The 26,619-nt window shown below is 34.5% G+C and overlaps 3 protein-coding genes and 1 long non-coding RNA gene across 54 annotated transcripts in view; 2 read left to right on the top strand and 2 right to left on the bottom strand.

Moving 5' to 3' along the window:
* Window positions 1-26,619, bottom strand: part of LOC126723826 (putative disease resistance RPP13-like protein 1) — a 155,971-nt gene that overhangs the window by 109,793 nt on the left and 19,559 nt on the right. The window lies entirely within an intron of this gene.
* On the top strand, window positions 6,358-8,481 carry LOC126723833 (F-box protein At2g26160-like). The gene is made up of 2 exons (XM_050427749.1): window positions 6,358-6,428; window positions 7,061-8,481. The coding sequence occupies exon 2, from the start codon at window positions 7,095-7,097 to the stop codon at window positions 8,343-8,345; it is 1,251 nt and encodes a 416-aa protein (XP_050283706.1). The 5' UTR covers window positions 6,358-6,428; window positions 7,061-7,094; the 3' UTR covers window positions 8,346-8,481.
* On the top strand, window positions 13,908-18,771 carry LOC126723835 (uncharacterized). 2 transcript variants are annotated; one of them, XR_007654493.1, is made up of 3 exons: window positions 13,908-14,076; window positions 14,175-14,227; window positions 17,915-18,771. It is a non-coding gene; the product is annotated as an uncharacterized LOC126723835 (long non-coding RNA). The 2 variants fall into 2 exon arrangements; XR_007654492.1 differs by lacking the exon at window positions 17,915-18,771 and adding an exon at window positions 16,055-16,318.
* LOC126723834 (uncharacterized) lies at window positions 20,864-26,613 on the bottom strand. The gene is made up of 8 exons (XM_050427750.1): window positions 26,315-26,613; window positions 25,404-25,997; window positions 25,108-25,301; window positions 24,905-24,980; window positions 24,627-24,673; window positions 23,476-23,575; window positions 21,831-21,949; window positions 20,864-21,608 (listed from the first exon to the last, which is right to left on the bottom strand). Exons 3-8 carry the CDS (start codon window positions 25,117-25,119, stop codon window positions 21,594-21,596), a joined length of 369 nt encoding a protein of 122 aa, XP_050283707.1. The 5' UTR covers window positions 25,120-25,301; window positions 25,404-25,997; window positions 26,315-26,613; the 3' UTR covers window positions 20,864-21,593.

The following is a 26,619-nucleotide window of genomic DNA, read 5'->3' as shown; positions in this document are numbered from 1 at the left end:
GCGACACATTGTTGTTGTTCCAACATAAGTTCCCACTAGGGGATACGCCTCGCAATGCCAATGGCATGGGCAAGTCTAGGGGCTTCAAACATCAAGCTAGCTTCCCCCACCTTATTCGAGGAGCTAACCTTTAGAAAATAAATTAATAAGTGAGCAAACACAAGTTTTGGACAGAACCAAGGCCTTGTATGGTCCTCGGACTCAAGCCTCTGGGGAAACCAACTACTTACAAAGAAAATACAAGTTTTTGACAGAACCAAGGCCTGTATGGTCTTCGGACCCAAGCCTCTGGGGAAACCAACTACTTACAAAGAAGAATACAAGTTTTGGACAGAATCAAGGCCTTGTATGGTCCTCGGACTCAAGCCTCTGGGGAAACCAACTACTTACAAAGAAGAATACAAGTTTTGGACAGAACCAAGGCCTTGTATGGTCCTCGGACTCAAGCCTCTGGGGAAACCAACTACTTACAAAGAAGAATACAAGTTTTGGACAGAACCAAGGCTTTGTATGGTCCTCGGACTTAAGACTCTGGGGAAACCAACTACTTACAAAGAAGAATACAAGTTTTGGACAGAACCAAGGCCTTGTATGGTCCTCGGACTCAAGCCTCTGGGGAAACCAACTACTTACAAAGAAGAATACAAGTTTTGGACAGAACCAAGGCTTTGTATGGTCCTCGGACTCAAGCCTCTGGGGAAACCAACTACTTACAAAGAAGAATACAAGTTTTGGACAGAACCAAGGCCTTGTATGGTCCTCGGACTCAAGCCTCTGGGGAAACCAACTACTTACAAAGAAGAATACAAGTTTTGGACAGAACCAAGACTTTGTATGGTCCTCGGACTCAAGCCTCTGGGGAAACCAACTACTTACAAAGAAGAATACAAATTTTGGACAGAACCAAGGCCTTGTATGGTCCTCGAACTCAAGCCTCTGGGGAAACCAACTACTTACAAAGAAGAATACAAGTTTTGGACAGAACCAAGGCCTGTATGGTCTTCGGACCCAAGCCTCTGGGGAAACCAACTACTTACAAAGAAGAATACAAATTTTGGACAGAACCAAGGCCTTGTATGGTCCTCGGACTCAAGCCTCTGGGGAAACCAACTACTTACAAAGAAGAATACAAGTTTTGGACAGAACCAAGGCCTTGTATGGTCCTCGGACTCAAGCCTCTAGGGAAACCAACTACTTACAAAGAAAATACAAGTTTTGGACAGAACCAAGGCCTTGTATGGTCTTCGGACCCAAGCCTCTGGGGAAACCAACTACTTACAAAGAAAATACAAGTTTTGGACAGAACCAAGGCCTTGTATGGTCTTCGGACCCAAGCCTCTGGGGAAACCAACTACTTACAAAGAAGAATACAAGTTTTGGACAGGACCAAGGCCTTGTATGGTCCTCGGACTCAAGCCTCTGGGGAAACCAACTACTTACAAAGAAAATACAAGTTTTGGACAGAACCAAGGCCTTGTATGGTCCTCGGACCCAAGCCTCTGGGGAAACCAACTACTTACAAAGAAAATACAAGTTTTGGACAGAACCAAGGCCTTGTATGGTCCTCGGACCCAAACCTCTGGGGAAACCAACTACTTACAAAGAAAAATACAAGTTTTGGACAGAACCAAGGCCTTGTATGGTCCTCGGACCCAAGCCTCTGAGGAAACCAACTACTTACAAAGAAAATACAAGTTTTGGACAGAACCAAGGCCTTGCATGGTCCTCGGACTCAAGCCTCTGGGGAAACCAACTACTTAGAAGAAAAACTACAAGTTTTGGACAGAACCAAGGCCTTGTATGGTCTTCGGACTCAAGCCTCTGGGGAAACCAAATACTTAAAGGGAAAAACTACATTACATGGACCTTAGAATCTATCCGAGGAAGACTCTCCATTAACAATTGGGTTAATTCCTGAACTACATGGATTCTCAAGTCTGCTCTCGGATTCTCAGCACCAAAGGGATCGGTACAATATGGAGCAATATGTTGCCAAAAACACAATCGAAGTCCCTTACTGCTCGGTCACCCCCTCGGATGAATTATTTAGAGTTTATCGTTCTCGGACAGTATTCTCGCACTTATTACAGAATATTCAGCTGTTATCTCGGTTAGTTTCCTAAGTTTAACTTACTATAAATTATCGTTATTATGTCTGGTAATGTCGGTGAATCAGAATTAGCTGAATTATGTTTCAAGGTTTCCTACTCTAAGTATCATTGAAGAAGACATACATGGAGCACACCCATTCACAAAGTAGTGTTGCAAAAGAGAAAAATATTCAAAACAAGTAAATGAATTCCTTTTTCATTAAAACCAAGAAGTAGTACAGCGACAATGAAAAGCTGGAATCAGCTTATATCAAAGCTAACTACATAATCGAAAAGAAAGATACAAGAGAATAAGATAAAGCCGAGGAGGTAGCACAGACGAGAGGTTGGCTACTGCTAATTCGAGACTTGGTTCTTCCTCAATACTTTTACATGCCCATCACTCAGGCAGTAAAAGAACCCAGCGTGGGACCTGCACCGTTGAAGAAAAGGTGCAGGGAGAGCCCAGCTTCGGGCTAGCGCAGCCGAAGAAAAGGTGCAGAGAATCCAACTTGAGGCCAACACCGTTGAAGAAAAAGTGCAGGGAGCCGGAAGTTGAAGAGCCTACACAAAAACTTGCCTGTGACAAGGCAGATGGCGGTGATGGCGGAGAATTTTTCTTCTGACACACCAAAAATCTAGCGCGAACAGAACCTGCTTCGGATTTTGGCTGAAAGGAAGGTGAGACAAATCTTGAGTCTCCGCCATCCTTGCCCTGACCGAGCCATTTCGAGCTTTATTAGAACATGGTGTTTTTGGGAGGGGAATGGCTTCTTCATTGCTTATTACTATGGTGAACGTATTTCAGGTTAAGGTATAACCAGAGAGTAAAAGTAAACTCTGGAAGAAATCTAAGGGTTTCAAATTTCGGGGGGATTAAAGGGATTCATGTATGGGAGAAACAACTCCTGTCTTTTCTCTTTATATAAGGGACGAAGAGGAGGGTACTTAATGTGTTCAGATCTCCAAGGAAATCTGCAAACAAGAATATGCCCGTTCCGCTCCCCCACACCATCAGTAACCACTAAACCTGAGATGTCTCGTAAAGAGAAACTATTAAAGACACGCTTCAGACAACCAAACGACATGAACGTATCGTGAATAAATCAAGAGGAACATCTCGTAGACCGGTACATCTCCTGGGCAGGTGGAGAATTGCCAACGTCAGTGAAAGGCTGAATGAAATGAGCCATAATAAAGGCTCGGTGTTATCAAAACCCCCCTCTCCAACCAGGAGGTCGGACAGCAGGGTTTTGAGGGGCTGTTGTGAGGCCCAAATATTTATGGGTCAGGCCCACTTACTCATGGGTAGTCCAAAGGCCCAAGCCAAAGAAGGCTATGGCCCAAGCTCAATAACATAAAGCACAAAATGGCCCGGAGATGCAGCCGAGGACAGCTCAGTCCTCGGCTGACCCAAAGTTCCACCGAGAAGAGGGGCAAAAACGGCATAGGAACAAACTTGAAAGAAAATCTAAAATATCTAGGAAAAGCTGTCCTTACTACCCTTCCCATACAATACTCTGCACCTAACAGAGTCGTATTCTTTGGCTTTATCAACCACCCCCAACGACTTTGGGTTGGGACTGACGGGACATGTATCAGTCTTGGAAGGGTCGACCCTACACGTGGACGAAGGAAAGCGAACGCAGGCTACTTTAAAAGAAAAAGTAAGTAATCTGGATAAGGGGCTGGGAAAAATGGCCAAAAAACCAAGGCCTCCCAACCCATCTCCAGGAGAAAGACTCTAGGAGTGAAAACATCTTAAACATGTATGAACACCACTAAAAACCCACCACTGGGTAACCAAAACCTAGCCTTTCAAACCCACTCTCTACAAATGATATTGTCTAGGCCTTTTTACGTGCGAACCCAACACTGTTGTAGTTCGTTGCGAATCGTGTCCCTACATAAATTTTTATAATTTTATTAGGTATTTGTGTATCTTATAATACACAATACAGAAAAATAAAAAATCAATTTATGATTCAAATTCCCGTTTTAACAACTACGCTTTGTAATACTGGGAACCATTGATCGAATGGAAGAGTCAAATTTCAAAACTAGTATATCAAAGAGAGAAAGCAAGAGAATGTAAAAAAAAAAAAAAAAAAAGTGTGCATTTGTTACTATTCATGGGTCTTATACTACACTATAGATGAGTCCTACTGCACTTTTTGATACTATTCATGGGTTCCACTATACTATTAAGCTTATTTGTTAACCTTTTTTCTATACTTTCAACAAAAAGTTTTTAGTTTCAACTAAATAAGTTATTCTAAACGGACATATTCTATTATATTATTTACTTATTTAATAAATATGTTTTTGAATTTTTATTTTATTATAATATGAATATGTTTAAAGGAAATTGAATACAATTATATTAAATTAGTTACACTTACCTCCTTTAAATTTTTATTTTTCCAATTTAGTACATAAACTTTGGTACTATAACAAATAGATTTCTTTACCTTTTTATTTTGCCAATTTAGCACATAAACTTTGCTATTGCAGCAATAAGACTGCCTAATTAAGACATGCTTAAATCCCCCCCCCCCCAAAAAAAAGTCACTTTTTGCACCAAATATATATATATATATATATATATATATATATATATATACATATAAAAAAAACTTGAATAGGAAGGGGTCTTACCACTACAACATCAAAGTTTAGAAGTCTATTTGTTATAATACCAAAGTTTATATACTAAATTGGCTAAAATAAAAAGTAAGTGTGTCTATTTATTATAGAACTAAAGTTCAGTACTAAATTTACTAAAATAAAAGTTTAAAGAGTGCAAGAGCAATTAGCCAAAAATTTAGAGGTGTCATAGCATTTTATCCAATATTATATGATAAGTTTACAATACTTTCTATTTGCTCCACAAACAAACGTATCATATACATCAAAGAAAAGGTTAACAAAGAATTGGATGAAGCTAATATTTTATTAGGGCAAATTATAATTTACTTACATGTGGTTTGGCTGAAATTTAAGTTGCCTACCTGTGGTTTGAAATTTGACACTTTACCCATCTGAAGTTAGCTCAGTTAAATTCTTATAACCCACCTCTATTAAAAACATAGCTAAATATGTAATTTTGCTCTACTTTTAGGTCTTTTTCCTCCAAAAACATAAAAACATTAAAATACAAGATCAAATAAGATTAAAAAAAAAAAAAAAAAAACTATCCATCGGAACACTTGCATCATGAAATTTCGAATCATGACTTAAATTTCAATCAAACCATAAGTAGGTAAATTGTTGTGGGGCCAGAGAACTTGTGATCCCGGCCCATTTTACGTTAGGGCCCAAGGTCCGGGCCGAGGAGGGACGTTACCGAGGGCATACAGTGAAAATCCAAATGGCCTAGAGATATAGCCGAGGACGGCATCCCAAAGCGCTCCTGAAAGAAAGCTGAACCTACACGTGGACGTTGGAGGGAGGGTAAAGGCTAGTATAAAAAGAGAAGTAAGCAATCTAGAAAAGGGGCTGGGAAAAAAGGCCAAGAACTAGAGCCTTCCAGGCCGTGCCGAGGAGAAAGATTTCTTGGGCAAACATAGCTCACCTTTGTGCGTCCACCATGAACGCCATGACTAACCACTATCCGGTGACTAAGGCCTAACCTTTCAGCCCACACTCTACAAATTTTATTGTTTAGGCCTTTAACGTATGAACCCAACACCAGTTTGGGAACGTTACAAATTGAGTCCTTACAAAAGATATGTTTGTTAGTGTTATTTAAACAATAGTTTTCGTTATTTAAATAACATAGTACAAATTTTCACAACAATTTTTTACTCACATGTATTTTTACAAGACTTAAACAACATTATTAGAATAACATTATCAAATGGGAAATTAGTGATACGGAAGTATTTCTATATATAGAGAGAGAGAGAGAGAGAGAGAGAGAGAGAGAGAGAGAGAGGTAGTTCCAGAATTTAGTGACGGTGGTGACACGTTGTTACTTCTTCTTTTTTTCTATTTAAGGTACTACCAAATCGACTTCCAAAAAAAAAAAAAAGGGTACTACCAAATCTAAGAAGTGAATTCGCACGTGTAAGGGAGCACCTAATCATTACTTTTAACGCAAACATTTTATTAAAAAAAAACAAATTTAAGTTAATTCTAACACAAACAGGAATCCTTCTCCGAACAGTACACGATACATAATAATGGCAGTATATAATATGAGCTATAGACTCTGTTTTTGTTTGAGAGATCCAGAGACAGAGTCCAGACTGAGTCAATAGTGTTTCCTAACAAAGACAGAAGATAGAAGCGCCTCTCTCTCTCTCTCTGCCTCCAGACCACCAAACAAAGTTCTTGGTAAGTTTTCTGTTTTTTCTTATCAGCAAACTACTTTTTTCTGTTTCTCTTTGGTTTGTGGGTACTTTTTCTGTGTCTTTTTATTTTTCCCTTTGGATCATTTATCAACGTTAACTGTTTTATTCATCGTACAAATTGCATGTCTTCTTGTCCATGCTCTTTTTTTTTAATGAAAAATTATATCGTTTTTGTTTAAGGTAAAAAAAGAAAAAAAAAAAAAAAGAAGTAAGAACACATATATAATATGTTTGATGTAATTTAGAGCAAAACCAAAAATCCCCCATAAATAATAATAATAAAGCAAGAAGAATGGAAGAAATAATTTTTAAAATGAAATAGGATTCATGGCTATGTAAAGGAAAATTAATTATAGCTAAAATAAAAGTAAGTTCTTATCCTAAAATGAGGAGAAAATTTTTGGTAAGTTGGGACCAACCCTTTAACTCTTAAGCACTTGCATAGGTCATGAAGGCTTGAAACTAGAAATTCTCTGTACAACTTGAATTCTTGAATGATTTATTATTTAGTATATTACATGTTATCACTGATAATAACTATTTTTTTGTGATGAGCTCATAAAATTTTAAATTCTAAAATTTTGTTTGTTTATTATTATTATACTTTTTTTGCAGTCTCTTACAGCATAAATACCATATTCATGTTAAGATGTCTAAGTGGGTTGATCTTCCGGATCTTATCCTCTCCGACATAATGCGAAGATTATCTTTCTATGATGATTTTGTCATCTTTCGTGCCATATGCAAGTCATGGCGAAGTGTTTATTCATTGGAAAACCCACCATTATCTCCTCGATGTCCTTGGCTTATGCTTGCAGAAGAAAAGGAACAAAAAAGTCATACGCGTGTCTTTGTCAACTTATTCGATAATAAAGTTTACAACTTCAAGTTGCCTGAGCTTGTTGGAAAAAAATGCATTGGAACATCATTTGGATGGTTGCTTAGTGTAGGCACTGATTTCCAGGTCAATCTCTTTCATCCTTTGTCTAAACACCTATTAAGTCTTCCTCAACTTCTTTTTTCGAATGAAGATGGCAATTCCAAACTCGACCATTTAGATTACAGAGATATGTTTTTTGAGAAGTGTGTTTTGTCAAGGAATCCATGGAACTTAGTAACTCATGAATATGATTGTGATTGCATAATCATGGTTATCTATGGTAATGGTAGAAGTTTGGCCTTCACTAGACCAGGATATAAAGCTTGGATTGATATACCAAGTCATTCTGGATCTATTTCTGACATTGCATTTTACAAGGGAAAATTTTATGCTGTGAACTGTCATGGTGAAACTTTTGTTTGTCACACGGATGATGATATTCCATTCATTGAATCTATTGCACCACGTCCACCGGCAACTGAGGAAATTATCCAAATGTATATTGTTGAATCATCTGGAGATCTTTTGGTTGTTTCACGCTTTCGAGGAGGTCATTTTTTCCTGGAAGATGATACTGAGGATGAAGACTCTGAAGATGATATTGAGGATGAGAACATTCATGAAAGTGAAGGGGAAGGTGAAGTTGAAGATGAAGATGAAGATGAAGAAGAAAAAATCAATGATAATCCCTATGTGACAATTGGGTTCACAATTCTAAAATTAGAATGTTCTACAAAAGTGAGAAGCAAATATAAATACAAGTGGGTGAAGGTTGACAGCTTGGGTGATCAAGCATTGTTTGTGGGTGACAACTCATCAGTGTCTTTGTCTGCATCAAGTTTCAATGGATGCAAAGCTAATTGTATCTATTATACTGATGACTATGTCGAAGTTTTTCCTTTCACCTTAAATGGTGGAGGGTATGACATGGGTGTATTTAGCGTGGAAGATGGCGAATATAAGCACCATTACGAAGGTGAATCCCTTTCTTACTTCTCTACCCCACTGTGGTACATTTAACTTTCATCTACACAATGCACATGCTGATTTAAATAATTGAAGCTAGTGAATATGTGTAATGATTATTAATCATATTATTGAATAATAATTATTTTTTTATAAGAAAATTGAATTGCTATAATTTATAAGTTATCCCTCTTTATTTGTTTCATGACATGATGTGACACTTACTTTTTTCATCAATATGACGAACAATGGAGCATGTTGACCTTATTTTTGTCTGTTGATGAAAAAGGCATTAGTTCTCAATCCATTCTTTTGTTTTTGGATAAATTATTTTGATGCTGCCTTTCTTTGATTGAAATCCTAATTCATAATCTACGTATTTAAAATTATTGTAATCAAGATTTTTATGCATGGCCGTACTATTTTCATATATAAACGATGGATTATATTCAAATCCGATCAATGCGAACCAAACAAAACTATTTTCTTTATGAGATTCCCGACATGTTGATAATCAAACCTAAGGTTTCCATAATCTTTTTATCCACAACAAATCATACTGATAATTGATCCACCGGCAAAATTCCCTATTCTGTTTTATGTGTGAGAAGTATGTTTCTCAAAATGTCAAAGAACCCATCATGTACATTGCTTGTGGATCAAAATGCTGTTCCCAGCAACTGTAATACTCTTCTTTTGCAGCTGCAGTTTGCTAGTTTCACTAATAAAAAGGCTTCAATTTTGGATTGCCAAGTGGCACTTGTAGATCTGAGACCTTGCAACTCTTAAATATTTTATTTCTTATTTCTTTAGTTTCTAGAAGCTTGTCATATACTCATTAGAATGTACTGAGGACAACAGGCGAGGCAATAATTGTTTGTCTATCATCATATTTCATATAGCTTTCCAATTGTGAATTTTAGGGCCAGCATTCATATGTAATTGTCATAATGATAAATCTTTGATTCGAGGACTTAAGAGTGCATATTTTAGATGTCAAATGCATGAGAAAGGCTTTTGATGTTATACATTGTTGTTTTTTATGAATATGTTATAATTATACATAGACCACCAAATAAGTGTATGGTGAAATATACACACACACACAAAACATGAAATGAAGACAAGAAAAATTATTGTAAAATGTAATTACCAAACTTGCAAAATGAGTTAAAATGCTTTGTTGTTCAATGTTCTCAATAGTGTAGCACGTCCAAATGGTAGGTGAGCCTCCTTTAGGCTGAAACGAAAAACCAATGCAAACTTTGCTTGAAAGTTTACAACTGAAGGTAGCCATAACTCCACCATATGTCGTGTTATCAGTTTAATATGCTGGTAGGAGGTTTCAAACCAAATGGATAAGAATCGATATACAGGCCATGCATTCATTATCAAGAAAAAATCCGAATGAGATAAAAAAAAAAAGGTGATGATGGTCTTACTAGCAAGTAAACTTTATTTACCAAAGTGGTACTTCTTAAAACTGTGATTTCAAGCTCAATGTGCAATGCTGTCCAAATTTTCTTTAAGCAAAGTTTTAAAGAGCAATTATCAACGCATTAGTCAAAATGGTGGTTGGCGAAACGCATCCATAGCTATATTTTGTGAACTGTCAAAGCTTGAAACTTGTCATTAATACATACGATGTTCATCAAAGACGAAGCTGCAGAATTAGCAAAGCTAAGAGCATAGAGAATCACAAGCGGCACAGCCAGCAATGTTTTCCTTAACGGCTTGTGTCTCCAAGCTTGGTGTTTGCTTTCCAGTTTCCACAACAAAGGCTGCAAATCTCAGAGCTACTAGTAAGTACAATTGCAATCAACAAATTGAGCTCATTTGCAAACAGAACGTTTACAGATTCTTAGAGAATGATTCCCATTTCCCAGCCATTGCTTCTTAATAGATCATGACCATGTGCTTGCTGAGAAGTATTGACAACCTTTCCCCTCAAGCATGGCCTTATTCCTACACTTCCAAATAGCTATCGAATGGTTAAAATGGTTAATACTTAATATAGGTCGGTACACATTTTATTGATATTTCATTTCCTACCATATCTGTCTTGGAACAAATATAATACCTGCCTATCTGCAGCTAACAGGTGACAATGCTTCTATCAATCTGTACAAGGCATGATCTCTTGTTGACATGACATTCAACTCAAGCATCGTATTAAAAAGCCATCCTGCCATTCCTTGCATAACCACTGATAAGCTAGTTCCACAACACAAAATATAACCTGATCAGTGTGATGTGGGTCTGTTACATGGGTCTGGGGTTTAACCGAGTAAAAAAACACGATGCTCTGCATGGTCTTCGGGAATTTCATTGAGCAGTCCTGTGCCTTAAGCTCAAAGGGTTCATATAGTAATTGAAATAAATTTGAAACTGTAAGAGATATTGATGAGCTAAAACTTCAAATTATCAGAAGTACATTTGTCCACAATATTTATTTATTTTTGAACACTAAATCTAAGCACTTCTTTTCAATGATTTTCCCTGCAGTAATATTTATTAGCCCATGAATTAGTTCTTTTCCTAAGGAATAATACAAAAGAAATTCCTCACCACAGGTGCGAAACACACAAAAGACCAAACTTTATCACACTAAGGTACATTCTAAATAGTCCCCAATGAAAAATACAAAAGAAATCTGTCTTAGGATAAATAATCTTAAACTATAAAGGAAAAAAAAATGCGCTTGAAAATTTGATCTTCTCTTAAAACTAAACCAAATTTCCTACACCCATTGCCTCAAATATGAATGCCACACCACATGGGGTTTGAGCTGTTAGCTCAATGGTACTAGTGCCCTCTATCAGGTCCATTGTCTAGGGTTTGAATCCGGCATTTATTTCAAAGAAAAAAAAACCCACACCCTATGCATGCTCACAAGGACAATTGTAGGTAAAAAAGGTAAGGTAGAGGATAGTTATTGCACCCACAACAACTTTCAATCTCAACCGTTGAATAAAAAAAAGTTAAAAAGTTAAAGTTAAAAAATGAGAATGGTAAAAGTTCCAAAAATACAATTGTTAAAATGAAAAAAATAATTGAAAATGCTATGGCCAAAAATTTAATGTACACAAATTTTGGAATTTGAGAAAATTTTTTAGGAGTTTAGCTTCTAGAAGCTAGCCTTTGAATTTTTAGGAGTCGACAAGGAAGGTATACCCAAAGCATTCCATCAGATCTGTCATTATCAATGAATTTTTCCTGCTAAAGATTATATAACCATATAAAAGCTTCTTTCAACAGGAAAAACAATTAGAGGAATCACCTAGCTGTAGTAAAATTTACTAAAATTCAGATCAAACAAGTGCAAATATGAAGCCAAAAGTTTCTCATTTCTATTTAATTACGTATTTATCCTGTAAGTGCTTGAGACAACATGTATATTCGTTAAGATGTAAACCGAGGTTACTGAGTGTTTTTTTGCAATATCATACATTGTATTGGGGGGGGGGGGGGGGGGGGGATGTGTCCTTACTAACAGGTTGATTTGTTTCATTCAATAACTGCCGTCAAAAAATCAACAATATTATCACAATAAATCAAAATGCAAATGTTCACAATATTTTTACAATAAATCCTAAAAGACAAGTTGTTATTGATTTTAATATGAGCTTATCACTGACATTACTTTTTTATTCACCAATAACAACTTGTCATTTAAGATTTGTTGTGAAAATATTGTAGAGGTAGCATTTTTCGCAAAAACATCTAATTAAATAATGTCCCTACAAAATGTTATATTAAAAATTGATGATAATACCATCACTTTCAATTTGATCCTTACTTTTTGTTAGTTAATTCTAAAAGCCATAAATATAGTTACATAACTCCATTGCCACTAGATAGTAAAGCATGATTAAGGGGGATTTGAACTATGAAAGTCTTTATTAAAAACATCAAAAAGTACCAGTTGAGTTACAAAATTTTTGGCAAGTCATAAATTCAATCTCCGCCTATACCAAAAACCAATTAGTGTCTTAATCTAATTAAAAAGAGTAATTATCAAGAGCAGATATTATAAGTTAGAACTTTTTCTCAAAAAAAGTGTGATGGGAGTTACTGAATTAAGAAATTAAGAAGTATGGATAACATTTCCTATCTTTGAAATACTATTTTGATTTCTTTTATTCAAAATGATGCAATTTAATCCTTGAAAATTTGAAAAAGTTTTAATTTTTGTATTTCTGAAAATTGCATACATAGTAGACGATGTATTGATGTAGCATATTATAAAGTTAATTAATGTGATCTGGAATTCATAGAAAATATATGGAAGGATGAAATTGTTACACTTTGAATAAAGGACCAGAGTTTAACTTTTTAAATATACTGGACAAAAAATAGAGTTTAGGCCAAAATTTTGAAATAAAAATAAAAAGTATATATCATCATTTTCTTAAGGAGGGGTTGAACTCTTTGATTATACCATTCTCGCATATCTTATATCCAATTGAATGAAATTTCGAAAACGTCATATTTCAAAAATATTTGAACTCATGGTAATTTAAGCACTTAATAAAATTAGGTTTCAATTTCCCTCTAAACTTTGTTTGAATTGAAACTTCCTCCAATTCATGAGGATTAAATGAAATTCTATGTATATTTTTAATCACATAAATTAGTTTACATGACAACTCGTGATTAACGAGAAATTATACAGTTCTCTGGTGGACCACGTCATTTGTCCACCATTCCATTAAAAGGCTCCCATTTGTTTAAAATTGCTGAGTTAGTAATCAGTTTTTGTTTTAAAAAAAATTCTAACTTAGCAATTTTAAACCGGTGTTAGCCTTTTAATGGAATGGTGGACCACATCATTTGTCCATCATGTGGACCTTATAATTTCTCGTGATTAACACTACATTTCTTTTAGGGTTTAGATGACAACTCACGCATATTGCACTTCCTCCAATTTCTTGCAACTTGATTTGATACTAAACTTCATCCATAACTATAAGTATTTTTTTTTCTTTTTTATAGAATCTTTATCCATAAATTTAATAACCAACTCTTGTAGGAAGTGCAATTTGCCTTTTATAAAATATATTTAAAAATAATCTGCTTTTCATCCTTGAAATATAATACATATTCTACTTTCATCCCCAAAATTTAAAATTTTTATTTTTCGTCCTTGAAATTTTAAAGTATCACCAATTGTATCTACTTTCCTTAAATTTTATATATTTTTTTATCATGTATCTAATATTCATCAACTGTCACTTTGACTGCAAGAGAGGAGTGATCAAGTGAAACCCTTTAAGCAATATTTTGGGGACGAAAATAAAGTATAAACTATATTTTATGGACAAACAAAATGATATATTTTAGATTTTTTCTTTTGTTTCCTCCTTTGAAATATCATTCAAGTTTTATTTTTATTTTTTTAAAACTTAACAAGTGTGGATGGGAAAAAAAATGAAGTTAAGAATATTTTAATTCATAAACAAAAATAAAAATTTTAAAATTTGAGAAAAAAAAATTGAAAGACCCAAAAGAAAAAAAAATTTACATCAAGTTTGGTTTGGGCCTACTGTGTGCATCTCAGTTTTTTATTGCTTCTAATGGGCCGTACAGTGCCTCCACCGCCACACAAAAACAAATAACAAAACCCCCAGCTCCTAAATCTTGTGCAGAGTAAACCTAAGGGGGAGAGAAAGAACAAAGAGGCGAAGAAGAAAGATGACCCAGAAAGCAAATCTATTCAAAGGTCAACAGAAGAAGAAATCTGTTCCTCCCAACCGCCATGGCAAACCTTCTGTCACCCGCAAAGGTAACTATCTAGCTTTACGTGTCTGTGTATTTTGTTTATGGAAAAGTCCGGTACTTGACAGTATGTGTATTTGTTTTTTTCTTTTTTGGTTTGTGCAGGGAAGAGATTTGTGAAGCCGGCCAAAGTCACCAAGGAGATGGATGTTGATCGTGTATGTCCCATTTTCTATTCTCTTTCCAAATGCTATTTTTATTTTTTCACAAATTTTTAGGGGTTTCTTTATGTTAGGTATGTTGTGGTTTAGATTAATGGGTTATGTGATGTGAAAGTGCAAATGGGGTCAGCTTAATTTTGTAGTTAATGATAATTATGAAGTGGGTCTGAGCAAATCTGCCCATTAGCATCTAATATTTATGATGTTGCAGTAACAAATTTGAATTTTTATGAGTGAATTTACAAAACGTTTATGTAGTCGATCGACTCTAGCCTAGTGAAGTTCTTTGTTGGAAGTTAGCTTGTAATTCATTGTAAAACAATGGTAAAAGGTCATGACTTGACATTGTTTTAATGATGTTATTAAAGTTTTGTTGGTGAGGAAACTGAAGGATGAATTTGTATGCAAACAATTTTGGACCCTTTCTAATTGCAGTAGACCATAAGGTGCACAAGATATGATATTGCAATAGACCTTGCCACTTAAGCGATGTGTTTCAAGTAGGGAGGATGTTTAGTGAATGGATTAAGTCTGGTGCTTTTCTCTTTTGAAAGGTGGTGAGGATCCTAGGATGGTCTTTGTGTTCTCATCTTGTTAAGAAGTGCTGAAATGTGATTAGTTAAGATCTCATGGAAATGATGGCAGAGTTATATTTTGAAGTAGCATCTATAAGAAATTCTGATTTTCTCTTTATCTTTTGGTCCTTAAGAAGATACAAGCAGCAGTAGTGGGGGTTTTTTTTATAGGGTATTATGTAGGATGTTCTGGCATCTCCTAGTGTCCAGGGTTTGAATCCCCCCACCCCCACTATAAACATATCATGAAAAAGGGGGCCGGGGTGTCTGAAAAGAGTTCCTTCCCCTGTTGATATCAGACAACTGATGTGCTCATCCCTAGTTGGCAGATTCCCTATTTTGCTTGGTATAGTGAATATATAGGATTAGCCTCCCCCCCTCATTTCCTCCTCCTCACATTGGTTTTTGGGGCATGCTACGTGCATGGTAACCATAGAGAAGTGACATTAATTGAAATTTCTTGATATTTTGGATTTTGAGATGCTATGGAGGTTTGTTGCTTTTCTTGTTCATTTCTGCAAGCATGGTGACTTTTGGTGGGTTTGAGGTATTCTTCTATGAAAGAATGAAAGATATTTGTTATCATTGTGTAGAAGATACTCTCATTTTGATGAAGCTCGGAGCACATCCATCAATCTTTAGATGCTTTTCACTTCTGTTAGGCTTTTTGCACTTCTTTGGTTCAGCATTTTTTTTGTCCTTGCAAATCTGTTGGTGATAGAATCATGCTGTTCCTGTCTTGTCTTACATCATTCTTTTCTATTTCTGTTTTTATTTTTGGGTATAAATTATCCTGTTGTTTTAATCTTTGTGAAAGACTAGAGCCATCACCCATTTCAATCCTTTTTAGTGATTCATAATAATCATCAGCATGTTAGTTAAGTTGTCAACTTGTCATCTACTTACTTGAAAAGTGGACTTTGAAGCTAGTTAATCAGTTCAATTCTAGAACTCTTTTAGAAGAGTATAAAATTAGGATCTTTCATTGTAATTCCTGTGCGCTTAGGCACTTAGGTATTCATGCCCCTCATGTCTTCACATAATAGACTTTCTAATTGTTTATTGTTGTAATACGTGTTTACTTTTGTTATGTAGAATTTTGTTAATATCATAACTCTGGATGCATTTACATTAAAATGCTCTAAAAATCTAAATCCACTGTGAATTTTATATACCTTCTTTTCCATTTCTAAGTTGCAAGATGATTATTGGTGGAGCTTTCATTTAATAGGCGTTTTGAAAATTGTAGGCTTTCACCTTATTCATTGGTGTCAACTGGTAGCAACCTTTTGGTTTCAACTTTATTCATTCAGGCTTTGTTTGGGTGACAATACATAATGAACAGCATTACGTTCGTCCATTTTGTAAAAACATAGTTGCTTCAATGGGTATTGATGTCATGTTCTATGATTGGCTACTTTTCTCTAGTGTAGTGAGAAGCCTTTTATCATTGGTGTAACCCTATGTTAAAGAACACTGGGTGGGTAATAAATAAATGTGCAAAAAAAAAAAATATATATATATATATATATCATATACTATATATAATAGCAGGAGTTGAGAGAAAGTTGATTTCTACAATTAAGGAGGTGCTGACAAGTAGGATAACTGCCTATCTAAAATTCAGACACGTTTAACTTTAAAAAGCGATACATTACATTGTATGGTAATGCTACAACACCAATTAAAAGCCTCTCATTATAAATAAAAAAATTAACCAGTTTAAAGACTTCTCATTATAAAAATAAAAATAAAAATAAATAACCGGTTAAACCTAGACGTACACCAAGATAGAAACGGAGAGAGGCGATGAGTACACAGACTGAAGCAAACAAAGAGAGGCAACGAAATCAAAAAAGTTTCAAGAAACAATTTTGCAGACCTAAAACCTTGGCAGAACGGTAAACAGAGAAGGCATGGAGTGGGGACTGGGGAGAGAGGCAATGAAATTGAGAGAGAGGCGAAGAATACACGGAGAAAGAAATAGAAAAAGAGAGAGGCAATGAAGACACGGAGAAAGAAACAGAAAAAGAGAGAGGCGATCCTGGGACACGGAGAAAGAAGAGAACGCCTCTCTATTTCTGACAGAACGCCTCTCTGTTTCTCTCACTAAGATCAGAGTGAAAGTCCCCTCTGCCCACAAACAACGCCTTCGATGGGTTCTATTCTTTCTCTGATTTTTTTAGGTAAATTAGATTTGTTATATGCTTTCAATTTTTTCAATTTGGTTCTAGATTTGGATTCAAAAAATAGGGCTAAGGAAATCAGGTTTTAATATGTGGCTATTCTTTTTTTAATTTTTTCGGTAATAGGTTTTTTTCAATTTGTCTATTTTGGAATTAAATCATTCAATTTCTTTCTCTCCAGAGATGAAGTGGAATCTTTCCACAATCTAGTGTCTCTAATTTCATCAAATCAAGGTACTGATTTTTTTTCCCAAAAATCGTAAAACAAACGCACAGTGCAAATACCGCAATCAATATTAATTTTCACTGAAACCTTTTAAAGACCACTATCAGGTTCCAATAAATTATACTTCTACAATGATTGCAATGTGTATATATATTGTTATTGAAATTATTTTAATTTAAGCTTATGTTTAGGCATGATCTGTTAAGGTTTCTGATATTCTCATAATCTGTTTTCTTTTTCTTTTCTTTTTTTGTGTGTTGAAAATGTTGTTAGGTTGATCGTCGTATAAACATTTACATTTAATGCCTGCTGATTTTTTTTATTGGTTCTAAGTTTGCATATAAGTGTTATTATTATTTTAGTACTTGATGCGAAGAATTGGAATATGGGTGAATTAGAAACTGAAATCATAGATTGATGGGGGTTTTGATCATTCAAATTTACTTTGTGCATTGGATTGTTATATTGCTATCTGTGTTGTGATATTCATACATGTATGTTTGTTCCTTTGATGGACTCAAAACCGCAAAGTGTGTATATTAAATCCACTTTTAGTTGGTAGATCTTAGATCATGTTCAATTTGAATGGTTCCCTTTGCTCAAAAGTCCATACCTTACATAAGATTCATTGGAACACCACTGTTTTTTTTTTTTTTTTTTTTTTAAATTTTAATTTAAGCTGTGTTTTTATTTGCAGGTCTAGAGAGTTGAATGTAAGAAAATTCCCAACAAATCGCTTTGTAATTTATGCCCACCACAACATTTAGTTTAGTCCCTTGCAAACAACGGTTTCTTGCATCTATTATTTTATTTTTTGTATGTTTGTTGGAAATTTATTTTAAGGACATTGTAATATATAATTAGATTTTGTGAGAATAGTTTCATATTTTTTCGCATACTCGAACAGCTGTCTCCCTCAATTACACAAACCCATCACTTTTTAGTTTTCACCTCCTCCTATTCTGCAAATCCATTGCTTTTCACCCATTAATAAATTTGTCAAGTTTTATTTGCTTCTGCTATTTCTATCCGCCCTCTTCCTTTTCTTTGTAAACAGAATAATTACCCATTTATTTCCTCTTTGTGTCTCTCCCTTCTCAAAATTCAATCAAAACCAACATCTTCCAACCCAAGCCCAAAGTCTCTAGCATCATTGCATGTTTGATTATTTTTACCATTATTTTTGTTCTATATCTTTTTAGCCACTTTATTGTAATAGGAAGATCATCTGGAATGTGCAATGTAAGTGGACTCATATTCTTAGGGAGAGGAACAATATGGCCTTCTTTAGTAGAAAGCTTGCACTTAGAGAGACAAATTATGCAGCAATATATATTAGTTTCATTTGCAAATTGCTTTTTTCATAATGTTGTTGCTCTCCATATACAGCCACATATGTATATGTTTACTTTGCTTGATGAAAGTCATTATCCTTAGGCTGTTTTCTTATATTTGTTACCGTTGTAATAATTAACTGGAATTTTATTTCTTTCTACAGATTAAAGCCCAAAACAAACTATTTGCTTCTCTTCAAAGTTAAGTGCTTTGCTTGATGCAAGTCATTAAGTTTCAACTCTCTCTCACTTTTTTTTTTTTAGATTTGATTTGATTTTAATTTTGATTAAGATTTGGTTGGGTTGGAAGTTGGAACTTGAGTTGGGTTGCTTCATGAAATCGGTTTTTGTTCCTTTCTTCAAATCAATTAATCTCTTTTTTGGACATAAATATCTACTTAATTAATTTTGGACCTCTAAAGTTGTACCGTAAAATGTGAATTTGTAGGTCATGGAAATCTCAACCAATTTTGAAGCATTATGATGTCAAAATATCTTAATGGAAACTTCATCCATGGTTGGTCTTTTTTTCTTGTTCGCTCAATTTTGTTCACTCTCTTTACTAGTCTACTAGCACTTCATCTATATGTAGAGGCATTTCTTCCAAAGAAATTGTTCTAACTTTTTTGAGATGAAGCAAATTGAAGATGTATAAATTGCAATTGTTTCAATGGAAAAAGTTTATATTGGAAATAAATATTATTTAAGAAATAATATAGATAAACTAATTAATTAATTATATCTAAAATAAAATTCAATTGACCAAGAAAAATACAATGTCCTTTCAAAATAAAAATAAATATTTCTTTGTACTTCCCACCTCAAAAATATTTGATGGAAATGTTAGTAAAAAAGAAGCAAGCAGAAACATTATAATAGATCCTTGAAGTATTAAGAATTTCAGAATTTCAGAATTTCAAAGAAAGGACTATTCCATCATATATGAAGCTGTGAAGGCGAGATATTACCATTTACAAGTAGGTAAAGTTTGATGTTATGACACTTTTGCTTCTAATAAATAAGACTCTTATAGTAATTGCATATGCTTCTTGAGAAATCCAGGACCAAATCAATTAGCAGAGAAGTGGAGGCACTATACTATTTTCAAGAGGACCAAAAGAGAAACAATAAAATTAGCAGAGCAGTAGCGTGTATGTACTTTAACATGAAATGAAGACAAGAAAAATATTTGTTATTATCATACTTGCAAAATGAGTTGAATTGATTCTATGATCTTAATGGTTCAGAACATCCATATAATTGCTTAGCTCCCTATAGGACAAATGACCAATGAAAAACTTGCCTGAAGGTTAACAAATAAAAGATCAGCGACGTCTAAGACCTTGGTTAATTTTGTTTTCTATACAGCCATGTGGCATTTACATTAATGAAGATACCATAGCATACACTAAATCAGAGACAATACGTTAAAAATGGAAACATATTATCATCACAAAATTCTAGGAGGTTAACTCTAACTTGCTGGTTATTGGAAAGACTAATGAGATTAATTAAAATGACATTTTTATTCACATGATCACAGAAGAAAAGTCAATTAGTTAGTTATATGACCTCTGAAGCCCAAAATAGAGTCTTTCCTGAAAATAAAATGGAAGAAAAGAGAAAATGAAAGTTAACAGGCAGAAAATTTCATATATTTTACTTAAGCATTCTACCAAATTTATCATCAACAATAAATTTTACTTATAAAGATCATATAATAGTAGTGACGATTATTTCCACTGAAATACCATAAGTTGAAGAATCTCACCACATTGAAATTAACTTAAGATCAAACAAGTAGAAATATGAAGCCAAAGTTCCCCATTTCTATATATATATATAACTAGAGTTTGTTTTGAAAAAACTCTGTATGTTTTGCAAGAGATAATTTCTGGTTCCCAAGTAGCATAATTCAATCAGTGTGTCTTCCTCATCAATCAACTTTTGTATTTCAACTAACCTTCAAAGTCAACAATGATAGGAAACCATGAAAAAAGATTTCATTACCCAGTTCTCAAATTTAGCTAATGTGACCATATCGGCCATAATGGAATAAATCAATGTAAGGCTAGGTAATAAGCACATTTTACTTACAACATTCAAGCATAAAGGAGTTTAAATTTTGAAATGAAATTGAGTTAGATAAACTACATGGTAGAGGCTAAAATTTCTCTTCTTTCATTGTCTGGAAAAATTTTGAAAATAATGATGATGGTCTTACTAAATATTCCAGTAGTAAATTACAGTACCAATCAAAGTGGTAGCTCTTAAAGTTATAATTCCTACCACAATGTTTGATTCAGTCCAAATGATTCTTTAAGCAAAGATTATTTGATGGCTGAGATAAAATTTCAAAGAACAAATTTCAACACATTGATCAAACTGGATACAAGTCAACCGCATCCTTAACTATATTTTGTAAACTGGTAAGCTTGCTTCTTTTTAGACAAAGCCAAAAAACAGCTTAAAATACCTCAATTGAACGTATGATGTTTAACATAAAAGTCACATTACAAAGAGGACCAGACTATATGCGGAAAAGAGGAAGCAGTAGAATTGGCAAGCCAACGAGCATTAGTGAGTATTCAACCAGGGACTTTGACGAAACCATAGCTTAAAAATTGCAAACGCAGCAAAGTAATGTCTTGTTTAACAGCTTATCTTTCCCGCTTCTACTAAAAAGGCTTGCCTCAGAGGCTACTGATAACTACAAGTGCAGTCCACGCCTTTCTTAAGTATTTAAGATGAGGTTTCTAAATTGTCTGACAAAGCCTCACCTCACTAGCAACTCTTTATTTTGGTACTAACTCCCACTTGCCATGCCCGACAATCAACAAATCGTATCCAATTGCACAAAGCAGGTTCTCATTACAACAATTCCCAACCATTGCTTCTTAACAGATCAAGATCATGTGAATGTAATAGTTAAGGGCTTGAGAAGCATGACAACCTTCCCTACAAACATGTCCCACATTCTAGCATTTTGTGGGGATAAAACTTTAGGTCAATAACTGGTTAGCCTCCTTCAGGATGAATTACCTATGAAAAACTTGCCTGAAAGTTTACAACAAAAATTCAGTGACAACTATGAGTCTTGGTTTTTTGTACTATACTGCTATGTTATATTTCTAGGAAAGAAGGTACTATAGCATACACTAAACTAAAAAGACAACTTTGAAAATGAAAAAATAATAGAATTCAACAAAAATTTCGTAAGTTATCTCTAACTTGATGGTGTATAGAAGGATGAACAAGGTCAAAGAAAGGGGCACATACCTTTTTATTTACATAAACACAGGTGAAAAATTTGATTAGGTTTTTGTTCTCTTTGACTAGAATGCCTCCTTCCATCGCTCTTAAAGTCCTTTGGGAACTGTGCCAAGATGCCAAGCGGTCTATAAAATGGCCAGTGGACAGGAACATCAAAAAACAAAACAGAAAATAAACAGAAACGAAAAAAATTAAATAGTCAGCAAATAAGATATGCCTTGAGTATATAACAAGAGCTAACATCGGCAATGAATTTTTACTTCTAAAGTTCATATAATAGCATGGAAGGTTCTTTCCAATGAAACATAATCAGGTGAATCATCTACCATACCAAAATTAACTTAAATTTAGATCAAACAAGAAATATGTAGAAAGTTTCCAATTTCAATCTAAAACTCAAATTTGTCTTATGATTAATGTTTGTTTCTGAAACTCTGCATATTCAGGTTCTTGAGTATATGCATTTTTGTTTGCTTTTGGAAACATTGCTTTGGGAAACTAGGCCTTACTAAAATGCATTTTTGTTTCATTTAATAGCTGCAGAAAAGCCCTCCTTTACGTATACGTTTACTAAATGGAGTTATTAAGTAGGTTACATTGATGGTAGTATAGTGGGAAGGTTTAATCTGTGCCTGGAGAATTAACCAAGTAAAGATGGACAATAGATACAAATAAGTGATAATAGTAAACAACCTGAAGTGGAATCAGCTTTACATATAGAGCAGGTACAAACTGAGAAGAATATTTGTGAATTACGGTCCAACCTCCCTTCTCCATCTGGGCCTCCTTTCATGTTTCCATTGTGAAATCCCTAAAAAATGGTCATGAGCTCTGAGAGGGGAAAAAACACACACAATCAAAATTATACTCTTATCCCAAAGAACATAACTCAATCGATGTGTCTTCCGTATTGATCAAGTTTAAAATTGATTATAAAAATAAAAAAACATTAGTTCAAATACAACCTATAACAGATATTAATGAGATAAAAAAGAGAGATCCCCAAAAAAGCACAATGCAAAAATTCCAAGGGACTTTCATTTACAACTTTCCATTAGCATACACACTGGAAAATAACCGGTCATCTAATTTTAAAAAGTTCAGGATAATTGGCAAAAACAAGTAAAGTCAAGGAAATGATTGATGGAGCAAAGAATTCATTCTCTATTGGAAAGCCTCCATATGTGACTACATTATCAACTGTTAAAGCAGTTTGCACTCCATTCCAGTTTATGAGCAAGTCTCAGCTAAAATTATGAGCTGAAATATATGGGGACTCCTTCCTAGGCTCAATAGGAAACTTATAAGCTTGTCCATGGTGTTTGACAAGAAATGTAGTTTGCTCTCCACTTCCAAAAATCTGAGCATGTATCAACTAAAATGAATAAAATGTTGTAATTAAAAATGTCCATAGTTCACAAAAGAAAGAAAATTATTATTTTTGAGAGCAAACGAAACAATGTGAAAAATGAGATTAAGAAGCAGCAATGGTTAAATGAGTAAAACCAAGATCTCAGAATCCATTAAGTCATTGAAAAAGTGTCTTGCTTCCTTATTCATCATACAACAGCTATCTAAAAAATATTTAAAAAAAAAATCAGCATAAGTTAAGGAATGGTGGGGTGACAGTGATTTGGAACAAATGAAATACCTGACCATCTGTAGCACAGGTGACAATGCTTGACTATCCTCGAAAGCATGATCTTTGGTTGAAATGACATTCCGCTCAGGCATCTTATTAAAAAGCTATCCTGTCATTTTGTGCATTTCCACTAATTATCATCTTCCACAACATGATAAATAATCTGCAATCAATCAAATTCCAAGATAAAATATCTCCTTTAGTCATTTCATCAAGCAGCTACATGTCCTTAGGGCTAAGAGGTTCATACAATTCAAATAATTTACAAACTATAAGAGATATTGATGAGCTAAAAATTCAGTGCCATAAGTTCAAAAAGAAGAAGAAAAGATGTATGAACATAACATAATCCAAAATTTTACATTTCTCCAACTTTTGAAATTCAAGGAAAGCTTTTAGGAGTTCAGAAGCTAGCCTCTACTGCCCCACTGCAAGAATTAGCTAATAAGAGGTTAAGGTTCAGAATTTAAAAGTCACTTTGTCTAAAATACACACATGGAGGAGAGAAGATGACTTTGTTCTTTCAATTTGTGTATATTGTCAGATTAAGCAATCTACATAAACATATTCTTCAACTGCAATATTGCGATAGCAAATAACAGTGGATTTTTTTCCATGTTCTCAATGGTTTAGCACATATGTAATTAACAGGTTGGCCTCCTTTAAACAATACAAACAATGAAAAACTTTCCTGAAAATTTTCAATGAAAAATTCAATGACAACTATCATCTTGCTTTAGTAAAATTTACAAAAATCCATGTTGGGTTATAATGACCCTTACAATCCAGATCAAACAAATAAAAATATGAAGCCAAAGTTTCTCATTTCTATATCATTTCTATCTAACACTCGTATCTATCATATAATTAGTCTTTGGGACAACTCTGTACATTCACCATGATATAATTTATTTTTCTTTTTTTCTCAAAATTATATCTCATTCTCGTGTTAGGGAACGTATCCTTACTAATAGGCTATTTTGTTTCAGTTAAAATTGATGGCTCAGGTAGTGTAGTGGAAGGGTATAATACTATAATCTGTGCCTCAAAGTTCATCAAGATCAATTATAAGTAAAAAAAAAACAAGATGAAACTATGAATAACCTGAACATGGCTTAGCGTGCAAATTGAGAGGAATATTTGTCAATTATAGAGCACACCTCTATTCTCCTTCTTTCCTTTCTTTCATGGGTCTTTTGTGAAATTGCTGAAAATGGACATGAACTCTGAGAAGTTTGAACACAAAAAAAATAAATTAAAAAAAAGACATAATCACAATTAAATCATTTATCCCATGGAGAATTCAATTTGTGTCTTCCTTATTGATCAAAATTTTGTATTCCAGTTAGCCTTCTAAGTTAACCATGATGAGAAGCTATGACAAAAGTTTTTATTATTTTTACCAGATCCCCAAATTCAGCTAATGTGATCATCTCACCTAGAATCGAACAAATCAATGTACAGCTGGCCGGCTGGGTATTACTAATTAGCCCGTGATGAATGCAACCATCCATCTGAAAACTTTAAATGAATTCAAGTTAGATAAACAAATCAAACACTGAAAGTTCTATGCTAACACTATCAAGAAAAATTTAGAAGGGAAAAAAAATATAATGATGGTCTAACTATATAGTAAATTACCGTGCTCACCATAGCGGTTGATCGAAAAGCTAAGATTTCAAGCACAATGTGTACTGCTGTCTGAATGATTTTTTAAGCCAAGATTGTTCGATTACTGAGCCTGAAACTAAGGTTTCAAAAAACAATCTTCCAACAAATTGGTCAAACTGGTTGCACGTCAACCTCATCCTTTACAATATAGCGCAAACTAGTAACTTTGATTAGGCACAAAACAAAGCATAAGTTAGATACAAAAGAGACATGACACAAACACAGCAAAAGGTTTGATACAGAAAGGACCAAAATGGAGCCCCTACCTACCAGCAGAGGACCAAAAGATATTCATTTAGCAATTTGATGTCATCTTTGCATAGTGCCCGACTTGACAAAGAATTCTGGGATCATTCTTTTAGAGCCAACACTTCTTACACTGGTTAATACGCTTAGAAGGTCACCAATAACACCTGCACTCACCCAGTCCTGAGTTTGTCTATTTTCAAAAAGTTTCTCAAGCTAATTGCCGGTTGAGAGCACAAAAACACTTTGAATTCACATATGCTTCAAGGCCACAGAGCTTGTCTCAAAAGGAGGAGGAAGGCAATGGATTTGGAATTTTTTTCGCAGCTAAAGAATCCAGCAGTAACAGCATTACCCATTCTGTCCTTGCAAAACAAGCATGAACCTTTCCAACTTCATCTCTTATCACATCCTGCATAACCAGAAGTTGCCATCCTTGTCAGCCTCTAATACATCCCTCAGCTTGATAACTTGGTCCTTCTTTAACAAGTAAGCCTCCCTACAAAGCTGCTCCATTTTCTTGCTATAATCAAGCACTGTCACAGCATTGGTCTCACTCACTGCCTTTGGCGGTAGCTTTGTTTCTGAAAGCCTAAATCATCCACAGCCTGCAGCTGCAAAAGAGTAATTTATTATGTTGAACCGACAAATCTACAAATTTTTTTCTTTTTTAAGTAATTTTCATTAGCCGATGAACTATTTCTGTTCCCAAGCCAATTACCCACAGAGTAAGGCTTCATATGGATCTTAATAGGTACAGTTCGTCACAGACATGAAACACACAAAGAACCAAAATTTATCTCACTAAGGTATATTTTAAATAGTCCCCCCAACGAAAACTAGGACTGAAATTCCTTTTAAGTATATGGAACCTTTGACCAAAAATTATAAAAGAAATGCTTGAAAGTTTCATTGCCTCTTAAAACTATACCTAATTTCTTTTGTCCACTGCCTTGAAGTTGCATCCCACATGTGTAAATATGTTTTATACAATTATTGCCGCTGCTCCGAGCATTAGTGGGAATTTGCCAACAGCTTGATGAAGCCAGGGCTTAGAAGATTAGGAACACAGCACAACAATATGTTAACAGCATGTATCTCACAGCTTCATGTTTTCGATCCACAACAAAGGCTGTAAACCCCAGGCATGCTTGTAAGTACAAGTGCAGCTGCCACACCTTTCACAAATACATATAATAAGGCTTCACAAATTGACTGACAAAGCTTGCACCTCAC

The sequence above is a fragment of the Quercus robur genome, chromosome 4 (genome assembly GCF_932294415.1).
Source record: "Quercus robur chromosome 4, dhQueRobu3.1, whole genome shotgun sequence".
Classification (NCBI taxonomy): Eukaryota; Viridiplantae; Streptophyta; class Magnoliopsida; order Fagales; family Fagaceae; genus Quercus; species Quercus robur.
This window is presented reverse-complemented; position numbering and strand designations above follow the sequence as displayed.

Excerpts from the sequence above, each read along its gene's own strand:
- LOC126723833 (XM_050427749.1), top strand. The coding sequence starts at position 7,095 with ATGTCTAAGTGGGTTGATCTTCCGGATCTTATCCTCTCCGACATAATG.
- LOC126723834 (XM_050427750.1), bottom strand. Across the intron at positions 24,674-24,904 it reads ATTGATTTGTTCGATTCTAG|CAATTTCACAAAAGACCCAT; the intron begins GTGAGATGATCA and ends GTCCATTTTCAG. Across the intron at positions 23,576-24,626 it reads AGGAAAGAAGGAGAATAGAG|GATAGCTTTTTAATAAGATG; the intron begins GTGTGCTCTATA and ends ACAAAATGACAG.